At 42.2% G+C, this 19,086-nt stretch overlaps 1 protein-coding gene across 1 annotated transcript in view; it reads right to left on the bottom strand.

The window, feature by feature from the left end:
- TMPRSS13 (transmembrane serine protease 13) overlaps positions 1-18,751 on the bottom strand; it is a 146,140-nt gene extending 127,389 nt beyond the window's left edge. Inside the window, exon 1 of the mRNA XM_073602484.1 lies at positions 18,215-18,751. Within this exon, the coding sequence (XP_073458585.1) occupies positions 18,215-18,229 (15 nt within the window). The 5' untranslated portion in view covers positions 18,230-18,751. The remainder of the gene's footprint in view (positions 1-18,214) is intronic.
- Between the last annotated feature and the right edge of the window lie 335 nt (positions 18,752-19,086).

Below are 19,086 nucleotides of genomic sequence, written 5' to 3'. Positions count from 1 at the left end.
TAAATTATTGACCCAATTAATATAGACTTAGTCATGCAAAACCATGAGAATGATGAACCGTGCCAGTAAACCACAGCAACAATGAAAGAAAAATGTTGCCAGTTAGTACTCTTTATACTTTTCAGTGTTTTGGCAATTAAGCACAATCAGATCTTTAACACAGCTTCAACAGCTACAGTATCTCACAAAAGTGAGTACACCCCTCACATTTTTGTAAATATTTTATTCTATCTTTTCATGTGACAACACTGAAGAAATGACACTTTGCTACAATGTAAAGTAGTGAGTGTACAGCTTGTATAACAGCGTAAGTTTGCTGTCCCCTCAAAATAACTCAACACACAGCCACTAATGTCTAAACCACTGGCAACAAAAGTGAGTACACCCCTAAGTGAAAATGTCCAAATTTGGCCCAATTAGCCATTCCCCCCACCAGTGTCATGTGACTCATTAGTGTTACAAGGTCTCAGGTGTGAATGGGGAGCAGGTGTATTAAATTTGGTGTTATCGCTCTCACTCTCTCATACTGGTCACTGGAAGTTCAACATGGCACCTCATGGCAAAGAACTCTAAGGATCTGAAAAAAAGAATTGCTGCTCTATTTAAAGATGTCCTAGGCTATAAGAAGATTGTCAACACCCTGAAACTGAGCAGCAGCACGGTGGCCAAGACCATACAGCAGTTTAACAGGACAGGTTCCACTCATAACAGGCCTCACCATGGTCGATCAAAGAAGTTGAGTGCATGTGCTCAGTATCATATCCAGAGGTTGTCTTTGGGAAATAAACGTATGAGTTCTGCCAGCATTGCTCCAGAGGTTGAAGGGGTGGGGGGTCAGCCTGTCAGTGCTCAGACCATACACCACACACTGCATCAAATTCGTCTGCATGACTGTCGTTCCAAAAGGAAGCCTTTTCTAAAGATGATGCACAAGAAAGCTTGCAAACAGTTTGCTGAAGACAAGCTGACTAAGGACATGGATTACTGGAACCATGTCCTGTGGTCTGATGAGACCAAGATAAACTTATTTGGTTCAGATGGTGTCAAGCATGTGTGGCGGCAACCAGGTGAGGAGCACAAAAACAAGTGTGTCTTGCCTACAGTCAAGCATGGTGGTGGGAGTATCATGGTCTGGGGCTGCATGAGTGCTGCCGACGCTGGGGAGCCAAAGTTCATTGAGGGAACAAATGTGCAGCCAACATGTACTGTGACATACTGAAGCAAAGTATGATCCCCTCCCTTTGGAGGCTGGGTCGCAGGGCAGTATTCCAACATGATAACAACCTTAAAGACACCTCCAAGACGAGCACTGCCTTGCTAAAGAAACTGAGGGCTAAAGGTGATGGACTGACCAAGCATGTCTCCAGACCTAAACCCTATTGACCATCTGTGGGGATCCTCAAATGGAAGGTGGAGGAGCGCAAGGTCTCTAACATCCACGAGCTCCGTGATGTCGTCATGAAGGAGTGGAAGAGGACTCCAGTGGCAAACTGTGAAGCTCTGGTGAACTCCATGCCCAAGAGGGTTAAGGCAGTGCTGGAAAATAATGGTGGCCGCACAAAATATTGACACTTTGGGCCCAATTTGGACATTTTCACTTAGGGGTGTACTCACTTTTGTTGCCAGCGGTTTAGACATTAATGGCTGTGTGTTGAGTTATTTTGAAGGGACAGCAAATTTACACTGTTATACAAGCTGTACACTCACTACTTTACATTGTAGCAAAGTGTCATTTCTTTAGTGTTGTCACATGAAAAGGTATAATAAAATATTTATAAAAATGTGAGGGGTGCATTCACTTTTGGGAGATACTGTAGATTTTTGGCCAATCTCCAGCTCATAGTCTACTTGGATTCCAAAGAAAAAAAAATGAAAAAAGTAGAATTGCTAGGGTAAGACATATTTTAAACCCAAAAAGAAAACAAATCTCCTAGCTTTATATAAGAATAAGACTTGGTCATTTTATTTGCATCCCTGGAATAAACAGATAAAACAGAATACACACAGTATACACCGCACAGAGCACACAAAGTGCACACAAAATACACACAACATGTACACAGTACATAGCATACACAAGCACACACAACGTATACAAAGCACATGACATAAAAAAGCACAAACAGAATAGAGAGCACAGAATAAATTGCTTGCATCAAGCAAAGAACACACAACTATAGCACAGAGTGCACATGTTTCCTTTAACCAATTAAAACAGGGTTGCACCCAAAAATGGAACTTCCGCTTATCCGGTCCCCCCACCCCCCCCCCCACCCCGGTATCACATTTGGCACCTTTCAGGGGGAGCAAATGCCTGTCTAATACAGGTATTTGCTCCCCCTTCCAGCGAGCGATAGACCGCCGCACGATCTACGCCATGTTGGGCCCCTCCTCCGACCCCCCCTGCTGTCTTCTGGGAGATACACAGGTCCCAGAAGACAGTAGGAACCAGTCAGGACGTGCAGCGCGACTCGCACATGCGCAGTAGCAAACCAGGCTGTGAAGTCGCAAGGCTTCACTTCCTGGTTCCCTTACTGAAGGTGTCGGCGCCTCCACCTGGGAGCCGAGGAACAGGTCGGCTTCGAGTGAGGATATCGCAGGTGCCCTGGACAGGTAAGTGTCCTTATTTTAAATGTCAGCAGCTGCAGTATTTGTAGCTGCTGACTTTAATTTTTTTTTTTTCAGCGGAACTCCGATTTAAGGACCAGCCACCGCAGTTGGCCGTAACTGTACGTGGGCCGCTTTAAGAACTGTAGGGGGCTCGATGCCGGAGCCGATGCGCATGGCCAGCGGGCTCGATGCCGGCCTCCCGCGATCGCTCCTGACAGAACGGAGATCTGTCAATGTAAGTAGACAGATCTCTGTTCTGTCAGGGGAGGAAAGACAGATCTCCTGTTCCTACTGTTTAGGAACAGCGATCGGTCTCCTCCCCCAGGCAGTCCCATCCCCCTACAAGTAGAAACACTCCCTAGGTAACACACTTAACCCCTTGATCGCCCCTAGTGTTAACCCCTTCCCTGCCAATTACATTTATACAGTAATCAGTGGCTATTTTTAGCTCTGATCGCTGTATAAATAAATGTCAATGGTCCCAAAAAAGTGTCAAAAATGTCCGATCTCTCCATTGCAATGTCACAGTCCCGCTAAAAATCGCAGATCACCGCCATTACTAGTAAAAAAATAAAATAAAAAATCTATTCCCTATTTTGTAGACACTATAACTTTTGCACAAAGCAATCAATATACGCTTATTGTGATTTTTATACCAAAAATATGTAGAAGAATATATATCGGCCTAAACTGAGGAAGAAATTCGTTTTTTTATATTTTTTTGGGGGGGGGGGGGATTTATTATAGCAAAAAGTAAAAAATATTGCTTTTTTTTTCAAAATTGTCGCTCTTTTTTTGTTTATAGCACAAAAAATAGAAACCGCAGAGGTGATCAAATACCACCAAAAGAAAGCTCCATTTGTGGGGAAAAAAGGACACAAATTTTGTTTGGGTACAGCGTTGCATGACCGCGCTATTGTCAGTTAAAACAACGCAGTGCTGTATCGCAAATGCCCGGGTCATTAAAGTGGTGTTCCCATTTAAAAAAATAAATACATTAAAAGTCAGCAGCTACAAATACTGCAGCTGCTGACTTTTAATCGGACACTTACCTGTCCCAGGGTCCAGCGATGTGGGGGAACAAAGCCCCGCTCGTCCCCCCCTCTGCTCTGCGACTCCGGCATTTTAACTGTGGGCGCCCAGCTGTGGCTTCACAGCCGGGCACCCACTGCGCATGCGCGAGCCGTCACTGGCCCCGCAATCATCTGGGACCGGTCACGTGTCCCAGATGATTGACAAGAGGGAGGGTAGAGAGGCGATCTCCCTTCCTGCGCCGAGGGAAGTGACGTCAGGAGCCCAGGCACCGAAGGAGGCAGACTACGAGTGACCCCCTAGCAACAGGCATTTAGAGGTGAGTAAAAAACAAATTTTCTCCAAATGTTTTTTTTTTTAATTGTTTTTAAGCACATTACTAATTTTTTTTTTTTTTTGGGGTGGAACTCCACTTTAAGGGGGCAAATCCTTCCGGTCCTTAAGTGGTTACACATCACAACAGAATTTGGGCCTGTGAAATGGATTCCATCTGCCACATGGAAAATTTGGTCTCTTGGGAAACAGGTTAAAATGACGATTATACCCTCACATGGTCAGTTTGGAATCACTTCCGACATTCTCCAAAATGTGCCTCTTATGTATAATTGGGTGCTCTACTGTCTGCCAGTCTCGACTAGACGCCCCGGCTTCTTTCTATCATAGCGCTCGGGTCCCAAACCCCCCTTCCTCTCCCCAATTTTTTTTCCCCCATCCCCTTTGCCCCCTCTCTACCTTACCTAACACTGTGCACCTTTTCTCTCTCCTATATAGGTTACTTGCATAGGTTACTTGCATACTGATTGATTTCTGGATGTCTACCGATTACGTAGATTTCACCTGCCACTTTACTACTTACAACATAGTTATGTCTACATAGTTGACGGATTTAATACCCATGCCCATCAAGATATTATCAGATGCTCTTTATATACTTGGTTTCATACTGATTCTATGTTGTATTTTTTACAGCTATTAAAGTATTGTGTTTACGCATATGTGCCCGCCCCACGCTCTATTTGGTCCGGAGTGTTCTTATGTACTTTTTCTTACTAAATGCACCAGCATTCTCATTATATGTCCTGTGTCGGTGGTGGAAAGAGCATTCTTTGTGATATATAGTTTCTCTATTGTTTTGTTTCCTTGCATACAATTTGAAAACTCAATAAAATAGATTATTACTATACAGGATTTATATAGCGCCAACAGTTTATGCAGTGCTTTACAATATAAAAGAGAGACAGTACAGTTACAATACAATAAAATACAAGAAAGTTAAGATTATACATAAAATCACATCAGAATGCATTAGGGCACTGCATTCCCCTTCCCTTGGGGCGTGACAATGTGACAGTGTGCATGCACCACACACTTACAATCTTTAATGAGCCATGTGCTAACGTCAATTTATTGTAGGAGCCTTAAAACGAATGGAACCCAAAGGCGTTCAAGGACCAGCAACAATTTTCTATTTCTGAAAAACATACTGCACATGTTCTAAACAAATGGTCAAATCTGATGGACCATAAACACGATTCGAAAATCGTACGAAAAATACTGCTTTCTAAGAGATCGTATGATAATTGGATCATTAGTACAGAGCTTTCGGGAGCCAATCGCGACAGTTCATCCAATATTATCCGATCTGACAAGCGCAAAAATTTTTCTCGTATGAAACCAGATCATATGATTTTCGTTTAATTAGTACAATTGTTATCCGAAAATACAATATAAATACACTACAACATATTACATGACTTGCGATTTTTTATTTTGTCGTACGTTTTCATAACTTTAGTAACCTCTCCATTTTCGATATGCGACTAGCATGCAAAAATAAAAAAGACGATCTGTCAAAGAATTTTCAGATCGTGTGTACGGGCCATTATATTTTCATGAATAAAGAAAGCTATTCTAAATAACAATATTTATAAATACATGTGTATAAAAGATTTTCTTTTATTAAAATTTGATAAGGCATGCTTACAATGCTTAAAATACTTTCACAATACTTTTTTTTTTTTTATATTTGAATGCCAGGTGCCTACTCCATTAATTTTGCAAACTGCACAGTCATATCTGTGTCAACACAATGACATCTTCCTTCCTCTAACAATAATAATAGCATGCTCCCATGTACGTGTTTGTCAGTCATTTTACCTTTAAAATAGCTCCTTATTGTTTGCATTTGACATGAGTGAACATTTCGTTAAACCTTTGTAAGAACTGGTTGCGAGTGATGACCAATAAACACATTTTGGAAGTTTAAGCAAATATATGTGAGGACTAAAAAAATCGAACATAAGAACCTGCAAGCTCATGTCAAATAGGTGTGTGTTGTGCAGCAACACAGACACTTGAGTCATCACCTGAGACACTTTTTAGGCAAGGTCAGGCTCACTTTAAAACAAGTAAATACTATAAATCAGCTGGCAAACTGTTAATGTTGTCCAGCCAACAATGCAGCTGTGCTAAGTATAGAAATTCCACTTAATATACCTTAAAACCCTAATGAGTGTTCAATGTAAAATAGATAAATGCATGCCAGGTTCTGTTTGTTGGGAAGAAGTGATCTCTTTGCAGAGGTCTGCCATGCCCCTTCTAATGCCCTGTACACACGGGCAGACTTTTCGGCATCAAAGGTCCGACGGTCTTTCCGACAGATTTTCGATGGAGTTGCAACGGACTTTCGACTGACTTTCTAATGAAAGGACTTGCCTACACACGATCACACCAAAGTCCGACGGATTCGTACGTGATGACGTGTGACCAGACTAAAATAAGGAAGTTGATAGCCAGTAGCCAATAGCTGCCCTAGCGTTGGTTTTCGTCCGTCGGACTAGCATACAGACAAGCAGATTTTTCGACCGGACTCGAGTCCATTGGAAAGATTTGAAACATGTTCCAAATTTAAAGTCCGTCACATTTTCAACAGAAAAGGTCCACTACAGGTCCGATGAAGCCCACACACAGTCGAATTGTCCAACGGATTTGTTCCATCAGACAAGTTTGGTCAAAAAGTCCGGTCGTGTGTACACGGCATTAGAGTAATAAGCCTCCAATTAGCGGGAAGCATAAACTTCTCTTACCGCAGAGCCAGACCTCTGCAGAGAGATCACTGCTTTCCCACAGAGAACAAAGGTCCCACTCTCCAGCTGCTGGCAGGGGACAGGCTTTTCTAATTAGGCCATGGCTGCTTTAAAATGGAAAGTGAGACATTGAGCACCTTCTTTATGACCTGGATGACCTATTTATTTAGCTGATTGAAACTAAGGTTTGAGTGGGCCTTAATCAAAGTTCTATGGAACCCACTGCAACCAGATTTTACAAAGCTCCTCACATGTTGCAGGAGGATTCTGTTTTCTAAAGCCTATGCCAAAAAAGTTTTATTCTCACTGCGTGATGTATCACCAATCAGAGTGAAGGTTTGATATCTCACTAGAGGTTAAAAGAAAGCTCTTAGCACTGACACTTTATAACATTTGGTTTACTGTATGTGAAAGATGTCAATAACTTTCAATGGGAGTGCAACAAGATCTTTTCTTCATAACACAAAGGTAATCAAAAAGGATTCAAGGATCACTAAATTACTCACAAAGGGGAGTAGAGCACTATAGTGCACTACAGCAATGCCTGGATGAAGAACTTAACAGGTTGAATGTGCTCACTGTATACTTTTTAAAACTGAAATTTCAGTTGTGACTTAAATGTACCTTTAAGACACCTCTAGTAGGACAACCTGGCCTATCCACAACAATGTGGTCTTTTAGGTGCATTTAATGTGCATTTCATTTGAATGCGCTTCCTAACTCAACCACAACAGACTATAAATTGCTCCTCCGGCATTTTTGCTAGCATACAGTAGTTCACCCCATTGCTGCAATTCAGGAACGTTGGGGTGCCATTCACATTGAATAGCACAGTTGCACACCAACGCTTGTAACATGCCTTACTTTGCTTTACTACAATGGCCTGATGAAAACTAGCTCTAGAGACCCATTTACACTAGTGAGCCACGCTGATTGCATGTCTGAAATATACATTTTTGTTTTTGGGTTGCATTTTACTCTTTAAGACACTATTGAAACCAAGAATGGCCAAGCAACCATCTTTTTCAGAAGGCCATTACTGATATTTCTCTCCCTTGACTGGGAAAAAAAATTTTGTTTGGTGTGTTTGATAATATAAAATACACAGAAAAAGGCTACTAAAATCTAAAAATGTAGCTATTACATTTCACCTGTTCAAAACCATTCTGGCATATCTTTTGTGAATAAAATAATACCAGGCTCACTCCTTTCACTGTTTATATCATAATGACATGTGAATGTAATACCTTCTTTTTTCTAGCAGTGGTTTCTTTGTGCTTTCCTTTTGAGCTTGTTCCTCCCATTCATACATCTCCTAACACATCCAGACCAGCCAAGCGTCTATATCTTGCTCTCTGTCTTTTATCACTCATGTTCTGCCTAAGTCCTTTTTTTTTTTAAATTACTTTGTTACCTTAGAATACCTTCCCTGTCCAGATACCTGCACTTTATTACTACTGCTAGCAGTAGAAAGTTTGCAGGCTCCTAAAGGGATCAGCAAAACAAAAAAGGGTTTTATGGTCAAGGTTTAAAATGATATATTTGCATGTTGAATTTCAATTATGTGAACCTACTCCTAATAATCTGAATGATCTTGAAGTTTGAAAAACAATTTTTCAAGAATCCCTCTCATTTATATCCTTAAAGAGAAGTACAGCCAAAGCTGCACTACATTGACCCGTTTAAAGCAGACAGCCCCCTGTCAGCTGATGTCACAGAGCCAGTTCAGGCTGGGGAAAGATTGAGACCATATTGGCAGGATCCACCCAGGAGCCTGGACCAGCACTTGTCTCAGCCTCTCAGTGAGCTGCCGAGCGCCTGAACCAGCCGCTTCCACCCCCTCCACAGCCCAGAGCTCCAGTAAACACCAGTGCTGGGGCAGAACAGACAGCACCAGCTCTCTGCTCATGGAGCACCAAGTGATCAGCGGTCTTTGATCGCTTGGTTCTCAGTCTTAGAGACGGCGGGGGACAGATGCAGCATCCACCTAGGTAAATTTGATTATCTTTTAAAAGCAGTGGTATGTATTCACTATGCCTTGTGAATGTGCATTGGTGTGTCACACATTTCACAGATCCTGCCTTCTGATCTACAGGAGGTACAGTCAGTATTGGAAACACACCACATTATCACTGCCTGCAGGTAGCATGGTACCATGGGATATGTAGTCCTTAGAAATCAAAAGTAAACCAAGGGAGTGAGCAGAAGAGAAGCTGCAAAGCATGCAGGGAATCAAGATGTTATGAAGAGAGATGACCAGCAGACAGGCAGAAATCACAACATGACAGGAAATGTTTCAAGTAAGCTTTTATTGCATTTTCAAAATTCCCAATTGTTTGTTTGCTATTACAATGCTGATGTTATAAAATTACTTTCTATTTGTGAAGGACTATACCACCCCAAACTCACACAGTCCTACTGGCCATTAATGCAGCTCCTCAAAGTGAGCCAGTAGAGATATGGGGGAAATAGCCAAGCTCCACCACTCAGAAGTGGGGGCTATGGCCCTTCAGAACACCAGCCATTGCCATACACTGCAACCTGTTAAAGCTGCTGCAGGTCTGCAGGCACTACCTGTTAGCCAAGTCTTATATTATATGATTTTTGTGCCCAAGCCCTAAATATTATTCAACAGTACAGTTTTCTTGTATCCCAGATTCACTTATAATGCTGACTTAATCCCTGGTAGTCTCTTGTTACTATTTAATTTTTTCTTCCAGAGTCTCCTGAAATGCCATGCTTCTTTTATCCTTATAAACCTTCATACTGCCACTGCTTTGAATTGCCATTTCTCACCAGTTAGTATTCCATGCACTAAGATTGATTTAATAAAGGCAAATAAAATGCAAATTGACCAAAGGAATTTTTGTTCAAGGAAAATTTTCCTCAGAATAGTAAATGTAGTGAGAATTCACTCTGTAATGAATATCTAATCACGTGCAAGGATAAAACAAAAAAAAAAAAACAGTATCTTGCCCAGAATCGGATGATGGGAGTCAGCAGACTTCACCTCATTCACTAAGCTAAAATTCCTTGCAAAGGGAAAATTCACTTTGCTAAGTAGACAGCCTATTTGCCTTTATTACATCAGCCCCAATCGTCTACACAATTATGGAACTTTTTCCGTCCCTTGGATTTTCAATCTGTCCCATTCCTGGCTTACCTCGTGTAGCTAATTTTATTGATCTCACCACTCCTCAGACTAAAGATAACTCACTCACTACAGCAAACACTCCAAGAAGCCATTGCAAAATTTCACAGACCATATCCTGTTTTCACGTGAAATCTAAACGAGTAGTGACAAGTACTTCAAGTATCTCCTTAAAAGCTTATGCTATCCAAAAGGTAAAAATGATATGATAACCTATTTACGCTTCTCTCAGTCCTCTCTCAGGCTCTTGTTTACATTACCCAGTAGAAGCTGGGTGGTTACAACAAATGGTAATGTACTTATGTAATTACCACCTTACTTCTCAACAAGCGCAACAAATATTACTAATTTCTAGAGCAAAGTATGCAGTATCACAAAATTGATCTTAATAACTTTTCTGTTTCAATCATTTATTTTCAAACTGAATGAAGAAACAATAGACATAATAGTGGCTACAAGGAAAGATACACTGTATATGTAGTTAAAAACGTTGCATACATCATGTGCATAGATCATCATACATATACAGTATTATATATCATGTGCATAGGTCATCATACATATACAGTATTATATATTATGTGCATAGATCATCATACATACATCATGCATCATGTGCATAGCACACATCATAGTGCTTATAAGGAAAATATATTTATTTAGAACATTGCATGAAGAGTTGCAATCAATGGTTTAATGTAATATCCTTGTACTCCCAAGAAAATCCATCTGCATCCAATACCTAATACTGTAGTCCTGTAATCTATATTTCATGAAATGCGCACTGCTCTATACACGCTCCAAATTCTATCATCCATAGTCTATAGTCATTAGTCCAGCATGAGGCCAAGCAAGAGAGGTGGCTACCTTCCTACAAACAGTGGGGCCATGGAGAACAAACATAGCCACCTTCTAACAGAATTTCGAATCACAGCAGCACAATAAAAGGAATTTGGAGATTTAGAGGAGGCTGAGAGCAATAGAAGGGACTTTCTGTGTTAAGATTACATAGTTTAATACAATTTAGTGTCACTTTAATTCCTTTTGACAACACCTTTTGCATTTAAAAAAAGAGTATAACTTAGTCCCCACTAAACATATTAAAGTGTTTGAAAAGGCTGATGTTTTTTACCTTCATGTATTCTATGCATGAAGGTAAGAAACCTCCACTGTGCAGCATCCCCCCGATCCCCCCTTATACTTACCTGAGCGCCCTCTTTATCCAGCGATGTGCACAAGAGCCTCGGCTCTCTGGGGACTCTCCCTGGGGACAGTCAATTACAGCCAGTGAACCAATGAGGAGAGAGAGGGGGTGGGGCAAAGCAGTGGCTCTGTGGGTGAATGGACATGCAGAGCCACAGCTCGGGAACAAGCCTACTTGGATGCAACCATAAAAAGCTGCTTGATCTGGGGCCCTCGGCAGGAGGGAGGGGCCAAGAGCGCCAGCAACGGACCTGAGAAGTGGAGGATAGGGGCTGCTCTGTGCAAAATCACTGTACAGAGCAGGTGAGTATGACATGTTTGTTGTAGGTTTTTTTTTTTTTTTTTTTTTAAAAAGAAAGCCCTTAATACCACTAAATATAAATGTAGTAACCATTAACCAATTATTCCAGAACTAACTCAAAACACATGCCAATCCGAACATATCTTAAATCTTTCAAGCATGGCAAATGTTTAACAGATCACAAATGTATAAGAGAAAAGAAAGCTTCAAAGACCAGAAACCTCTATCCTCAAGAACATCATCACCTAATAATTACTCAGCTATCATTAAATTACTGTTGTAGCAGTAATTATGTCCTAACAATGTCCTCCTGATATACTTTTGAAATATCTGGTGTACCTCTGTAGAAAGGTACCTCGAAAGCCCCCTCTGCTAACTAATAAACATAATCTTTTAATAGCTTGAAAGACAAAAGGGCAGAGACCAACCTCATGTATATGCAGAAAATGTTAGACTTATATTAGATTTAAACTACACAATTATGCTTGAACTTCCAGCTCTCACCACCCTTCCGTTGAAGCGAACAAGGCAGTCCCTGGGTTGAGAGGCACAGTCACGTCTGGATCGATCGTGTGGACATGCCCTAATGCATTTTAATGGAGACTTCATCAGAGGGTGTCTTTGCCGCCCTCTGATGAAGTCTCCATGAAATGCATTAGGCCATGTCCACACAATCAATCCATACGTGACTGTACCTCTCAATCCGGGAACTGCCTTGTTCCTTTCAACGGAAGGGTAGTGAGAGCTGGTGAACCTCCGCCCCAGTCTCAAGTCTTTTGCAGACTCTAACAGGTTTTTTTCTAAGATTGCCCTGTATATGGCTTCATCCATCTTCCCATCAACTCTGACCAGCTTTCCTGTCCCTGCTGAAGAAAAGCATCCCCACAACATGATGCTGCCACCACCATGTTTCATGGTGGGGATGGTGTGTTCAGGGTGATGTGCAGTGTTAGTTTTGCACCACACATAGCGTTTTGCTTTTAAGCCAAAAAGTTCAATTTGGGTCTCATCTGACCAGAGCATCTTCTTTCACATGTTTGCTGCGTCCCCCACATGGCTTCTCGCAAACTGCAAATGGGATTTCTTATGGCTTTCTTTCAACAAAGGCTTTTTTCTTGACACTCTTCCATAAAAGCCAGATTTGTGGAGTGCACGACTAATAGTTGTCCTACGGACAGATTCTCCCACCTCTGCTGTGGATCTCTGCAGCTCCTCCAGAGTTACCATGGGCCTCTTGGCTGCTTCTTTGATTAATGCTCTCCTTGCCCAACTTGTCAGTTTAGGTGGACGGCCATGCCTTGGTAGGTTTGCAGTTGTGCCATACGCTTTCCAGTTTTGGATGATGGATTAAACAGTGCTCCGTGAGATGTGTGAGATGTCTTTATCCCTGACCTGTCTGGTGTGTTCCTTGGCCTTTATGATGCTGTTTATTTGCTAACATTCTCTAACAAATCTCCAGAGGCTTCACAGAACAGCTGTATTTATATTGAGAATAACTTACACACAGGTGGACTCTATTTACAATTAGGTGACTGCTGAAGGCAATTCGTTCCACTAGATTTTAGTTAGGGGTATCAGGCTGGGTTCACACTGGTGCGACACGACAGCCGTCCTACTTTGGATCCGACTTTGCCCTGCGACATGAAGCCGGCATGTGTCCGACTTTCAATGAACGGGGATCCGACTTGGATCCCCGCCAATGCCGGCACTGTGTTTGGTATGAATCTTTAGGGGGGAACTCCGCGCCAAATTTTAAATAAAAAACCGGCATGGGTTCCCCCTCCAGAGGCATACCAGGCCCTTGGGTCTGGTATGGACCTTGAGGGGAACCCCCTACGCCGAAAAAACGGCGTGGGGGGTCGCCCCCAATCCATACCAGACCCTTATCCGAGCACGCAGCCCGGCCGGACAGGAATGGGGGTGGGGACGAGCGAGCGCCCCCCCCCCTCCTGAACCGTACCAGGCCGCATGCCCTCAACATGGGGGGTGGTGCCTTGGGGGAGGGGGGCGCGCTGCGGCCCCCCCACCCCAAAGCACCTTGTCCCCATGTTGATGAGGACAAGGGCCTCTTCCCGACAACCCTGGCCGTTGGTTGTCGGGGTCTGCGGGCGGGGGGCTTATCGGAATCCGGGAGCCCCCTTTAATAAGGGAGCCCCCAGATCCCGGCCCCCCACCCTATGTGAATGAGTATGGGGTACAGCGTACCCCTACCCATTCACCTAGGAAAAAAGTGTCAATTTAAAAAAAAACACTACACAGATTTTTAAAGCATTTTATTAGACAGCTCCGGGGGTCTTCTTCCGACTTCGGGGGTCTCTCCGGTTCTTCTCCACGCTCTCCGGATCTTCTGCCGGGCTCCTCCGCTCTCTTCTGCTCTTTTGCCGCTCTTTTGCTAAAGCGGAGGAGCCTGGTCTTCAATCTTCTGCCTTCTGCCTTCTGCCCTCTTCTCCTGATGTTGACACGACGCTCTCCCCGGCTAGAATGCTCTCTGTGCGCTCTGCTCTGACTTATATAGGCGGTGACCCCGCCCCCTTATGCCGTCACAGTCCCTGGGCATGCTGGGACTGTGACGTTTTAGGGGGCGTGGTCATCACCCGATGACCACGCCCCCTTATGCCGTCACAGTCCCAGCATGCCCAGGGACTGTGACGGCATAAGGGGGCGGGGTCACCGCCTATATAAGTCAGAGCAGAGCGCACAGAGAGCATTCCAGCCGGGGAGAGCGTCGTGTCAACATCAGGAGAAGAGGGCAGAAGGCAGAAGGCAGAAGATTGAAGACCAGGCTCCTCCGCTTTAGCAAAAGAGCGGCAAAAGAGCAGAAGAGAGCGGAGGAGCCCGGCAGAAGATCCGGAGAGCGTGGAGAAGAACCGGAGAGACCCCCGAAGTCGGAAGAAGACCCCCGGAGCTGTCTAATAAAATGCTTTAAAAATCTGTGTAGTGTTTTTTTTTAAATTGACACTTTTCCTAGGTGAATGGGTAGGGGTACGCTGTACCCCATACTCATTCACATAGGGTGGGGGGCCGGGATCTGGGGGCTCCCTTATTAAAGGGGGCTCCCGGATTCCGATAAGCCCCCCGCCCGCAGACCCCGACAACCAACGGCCAGGGTTGTCGGGAAGAGGCCCTTGTCCTCATCAACATGGGGACAAGGTGCTTTGGGGTGGGGGGCCGCAGCGCGCCCCCTCCCCCAAAGCACCAACCCCCATGTTGAGGGCATGCGGCCTGGTACGGTTCAGGAGGGGGGGGGGGCGCTCGCTCGTCCCCACCCCCATTCCTGTCCGGCCGGGCTGCTTGCTCGGATAAGGGTCTGGTATGGATTGGGGGGGACCCCCACGCCGCTTTTATCGGCGTAGGGGGTTCCCCTCAAGATCCATACCAGACCCAAGGGCCTGGTATGCTCTTGGAGGGGGAACCCATGCCGGTTTTTTATTTAAAATTTGGCGCGGAGTTCCCCCTCAAGAACATCTGAGCACAAGTCGCGTGCCAAAGTCGGATCATGCAAGACGGCAATCCGACTTTGATCCGACTTCAATGATAGTCAATAGGCTGAAGTAGGATCAAAGTCGGACCAAAGTAGTACAGGGAGCATTTCTAAAGTCGGAACGACTTGTGTCGGACCAGTTAGGACGGCTCCCATAGGGAAACATTAAATTTCACACGTCATGCGACATGAGCTCCCAATGTCGGAGCGTTTGTCGGACCAGTGTGAACCCAGCCTCAGAGTAAAGGGGGATGAATACAAATGCATGCCACATTTTTTAGATATTTATTTGTAAAACAATTTGAAAACCATTTATCATTTACCTTCCACTTCACAATTATGTGCCACTTTGTGTTGGTCTATCACATAAAATCCCAATAAAATACATACATACGTTTTTTGTTGTAACATGACAAAATGTGGAAAATGTCAAGGGGTATGAATACTTTTACACCAGAACTCTGGTATTTCTAAAGGCTCTCAGTAAATATTACCTCTATATGTGATTAAGAGATCGTCCTATATCCCCAGTCCAAAAATGGATAGAAAGTATTGAGGCATAACATGTCCTTATCAAAGCTTCATACTTTTGGAGATAAAAAATATCCTTATCAAACATTAACTAATTATAGCAAAGCAAAAATTAAACAACCTGAATTGACAAAGCCTCCAAATATATTCTCCAAATATGAACTTTACCTGCCCAAGTCTTTCTCTTTTATAACTAGTTAATGATGGTTAACATATTAAATCACATTCCCCTTAAACTAACCCCCACCCCGGTCAATAATTGTCCATCGCTCACTATCCGTTTTCTTCTGACTTTCATTCTCACTTTTTCGTCCAACTTTTTAAAGGGTCTATATGGACATCTTTTTGTTTGTCTTTACGTTTCTTGCCATAAAGATTAAAAGGAACACAAAAGTAGATTAAAGCACATTGCCGCAGTTTAGAAGGAAGTCAAATGCACCTGTCAGTGGATTCTGAATGATCTCAGTTTATCCAACTGATCTCAAATGCAAGCAGAATGCACCTAAATGTGCATTGGGGTTTATTTACTAAAGCTGGAGCATGCAAAATCAGTCTCACTTCTACATATAAACTAATCAGCTTCTAACCTCAGCTTGTTCAATTAAGCTTTGGCAATAAAACCTGGAAGCTGATTGGTTTCTATGCAGAAGTGAGCCTGATTTTGTACTCTCCAGCTTCAGTAAATACACCCCATTGTGATACCCATCAACACAAGTCCAAGATTATTCATGGCAACCCTAATAGTTATGCACAGTACACATGTGCATAATTTTTTATAATATACTGTATATATGAAATGTAAATATTAAATAATAATGAATATATTCATTATTATTAATAATTATTATAATATGTGTTTAGTTTTATTTCTTTTTCATAGTACCACTACTATTATCTACTGTTTCAACTTCACTGAAGATTAACTTCACTTTAATATGGCTAGTTGTAGTTGGTCACATTCATCTGGACTTCTGCCAGATGAAATGGCTCCCCAAATCATTACTGACTGTGGAAACTTTACACTAGACCTCATGCAACTTGGATTCTGTGCCTCTCCACTCTTCCTCCAGGGACCTTGATATCCAAATGAAATGCAAAAGTTTCCACAGTCCGTGAGGATTTGGGGAGCCTTGTCATCTGCTGGTGTTGGTCCACTGTGTTTTACCAAGTCCAAAATCAGCGCAGCCCTCTACTAGGAAATTCTAGAGCACTTTATGCTTCCCTCTGCTGTCCAGCTTTATGGAGATGCTGATTTCATTTTGCAGCAGGACTTGGCACCTGCCCACACTGCATAATTACCAATACCTTGTTAAATGATCATGGTATCACTGTGCTTGATAGGGTTTTCACTAGCTGTAAGCCATATTCATCAAAATTAAAAAAAAGAAAGGCTTGAAATATATCACTCTGTGTGTAACACATCTATATAAAATATAAGAGTTTCACTTTTTGAATTGAATTACTGAAATAAATTACGTTTTTGATGATATTCAAATTTATTGAGATGCACCTGTATATATTTTGTCTTTAATTTTCACGTTGGGCCCTTTACCTATTCAGCAATTACTTAGTCATATAGGGTAGTTAGCACTGAGCAGCAAGTCACAAGTTGATGAAACACAAGTCAGGGATCCAAATATTTTGTCCCAGGTGCCATTCCACGGGGTATACCACTTTATGGCTTTGTTTTATAAACAGTATGTACTGTATATTGCAGGATGGCATGTTTGTTTTACATAGTTAGTCAGGTTGAAAAAAAAAATAGCAAAACTGGAAACCAACATATACAGAACCCTAAGCTCACAGTTTGTGCAGTAGAAGTAAAAAACAAAAAAACAAAAAAAAACAAAAAAAAGTATAAATCATGATCCAATTCACCCAACAGAAAAAAAAAAAAATCTTCCTAATCCTCTAAGGCAATCAGATATTCCTTGGATCAACAATCTTTCAAAAATAAAAATAAACCAAAATAAAACCAACAAAATTACATCTGGCAATCCTTTTCTGTACAATGTATACTTTAAAGCTCAACTAGTCCATTTTTATTTAATTTTTGGGGTTGAGAAAGAATTAGAATGTCTATAGATGACATGGGACAAGGAAATAGAGGATTAGAAGTTACTGGGAAAGGGATATTTAGGCAATAGTAAAAACACTGACAGTTGTTTTAACTTTTACAAATTCTTCTTCTAAAAAAAAAAAAGAAAGGTGTTTTAGCTGCTGTCTCTGACCTTTTTTTGAAGAGCTCCCATAACCATCTGCCCCTTGGGACACCATGTCACCAAGATAATAAGTGAGCACAAATCTCCCCTGTGGGGGTGGGGGGGGTGGGGTGGGGTACGAACAGGGTTAGACAGAGGTTCTATTGCTTTGTTGCTATGCCCAGAACAAAAAATAAATAATTTGGACTAGAGTTGGATTTTTCTTTAGTGGAACAACCTGCACAGAATTTTGGGAGTGCTCAAAATATGTAAGATATACTGTACATTCAGTATGCTTAACATCAGTATGAAAATGTATAGATATTTTTATAGGTAATACCAGGTTTAGTGAGGTTGAATGCCTTAGCTGAATGGCAAATGTGTTCCTGAAAATCACTGAAAAATGTTAATATATCCAGAATACAAACAATACTGCTAAATATAAAAACTAATTCAACCTTGTTAAACAACTCAGTCAGCTTTAAACACTGATGATACATTTAGCAAACATTTGCAGTTTTCCACTACATTATTGCTCAGGTGTATGGTTTAGTCTGTACTATGATATATAAAGCATACAAAGTTAATAATAGCATTATCTGTAGGTAAAACACTTACCTGAGGATTAGCCATTGATGAAGCTGAGAGGGTCAGCAATGTACTTGAAAGATCATTTCATTCCATTGACTTGTATATCTATCTTACTCAATAGGCGTGATGTTGTTTCAACTTAATTCCTTTTTTTATCTCATACAATACAATTTAGTATAATAAATACTCCAGTCCAGATTATGATACTTCTTGTATTACTGTTCATGCAATAGTCCTCTTCAACTTTGGAAATGTCTTTCTAAGTTAATGCCTCTATTGAAAGTAATACGGGGCTTTGTAAAGTATCAGGTAGCACTACTCGTCTTCGTTTTCTCAGGTTAATCTAAAGCCAGGTAATACCTTTCCATCGCTTAGTCATATGTTAAGTGTGTGTTGGGTAACTGTTTTTTTGCCTGTTCCAGTTAGTACCAGTCCTTCACTGTGTAACCCCCCTCCTCTGTCCTGGGTACAACCTGTTCTCTTTCCTGTCTCGGCTATAGTCAGCCTTCTAGTCTGTCCCAAGCAGCATCCTCGCTCTCCTCCCTCTTAGGTAATTGGGATCCTCTCCTCATTCCCTCCCAAACTCACTCAACCTGTCATACCAGCCTAGGCTGTAATCCAGCACTTGTCATCGCTCCACTGCTCTTGCTTCCTCCCTGTTCTCCTATGTGTGATTTTTACAACAGTTTTGGAAAACAAGGACAATCTGAGATATGTCTCCATGTGACCTTTAACTTGAACATGACTTGGCCTAAAACGTTTCAAAGATAACAAAAAATGTGACATTGTTGTGCTTGCAAGTACTTATGGTAGTCTTTAGTTTGATCCTTATGTATCTTCTAGGGCTTTTGGGATCCCAGGCCCCTGCTATCAGTGGAGCCTCAATATAAAGTGTCAGC

The sequence above is a fragment of the Aquarana catesbeiana genome, linkage group LG10, assembly GCF_042186555.1.
Source record: "Aquarana catesbeiana isolate 2022-GZ linkage group LG10, ASM4218655v1, whole genome shotgun sequence".
In the NCBI taxonomy this organism is placed as follows: domain Eukaryota; kingdom Metazoa; phylum Chordata; class Amphibia; order Anura; family Ranidae; genus Aquarana; species Aquarana catesbeiana.
The sequence above is the reverse complement of the archived record's forward strand: the minus strand, read 5'-3'. Positions and strand labels throughout refer to the sequence as shown.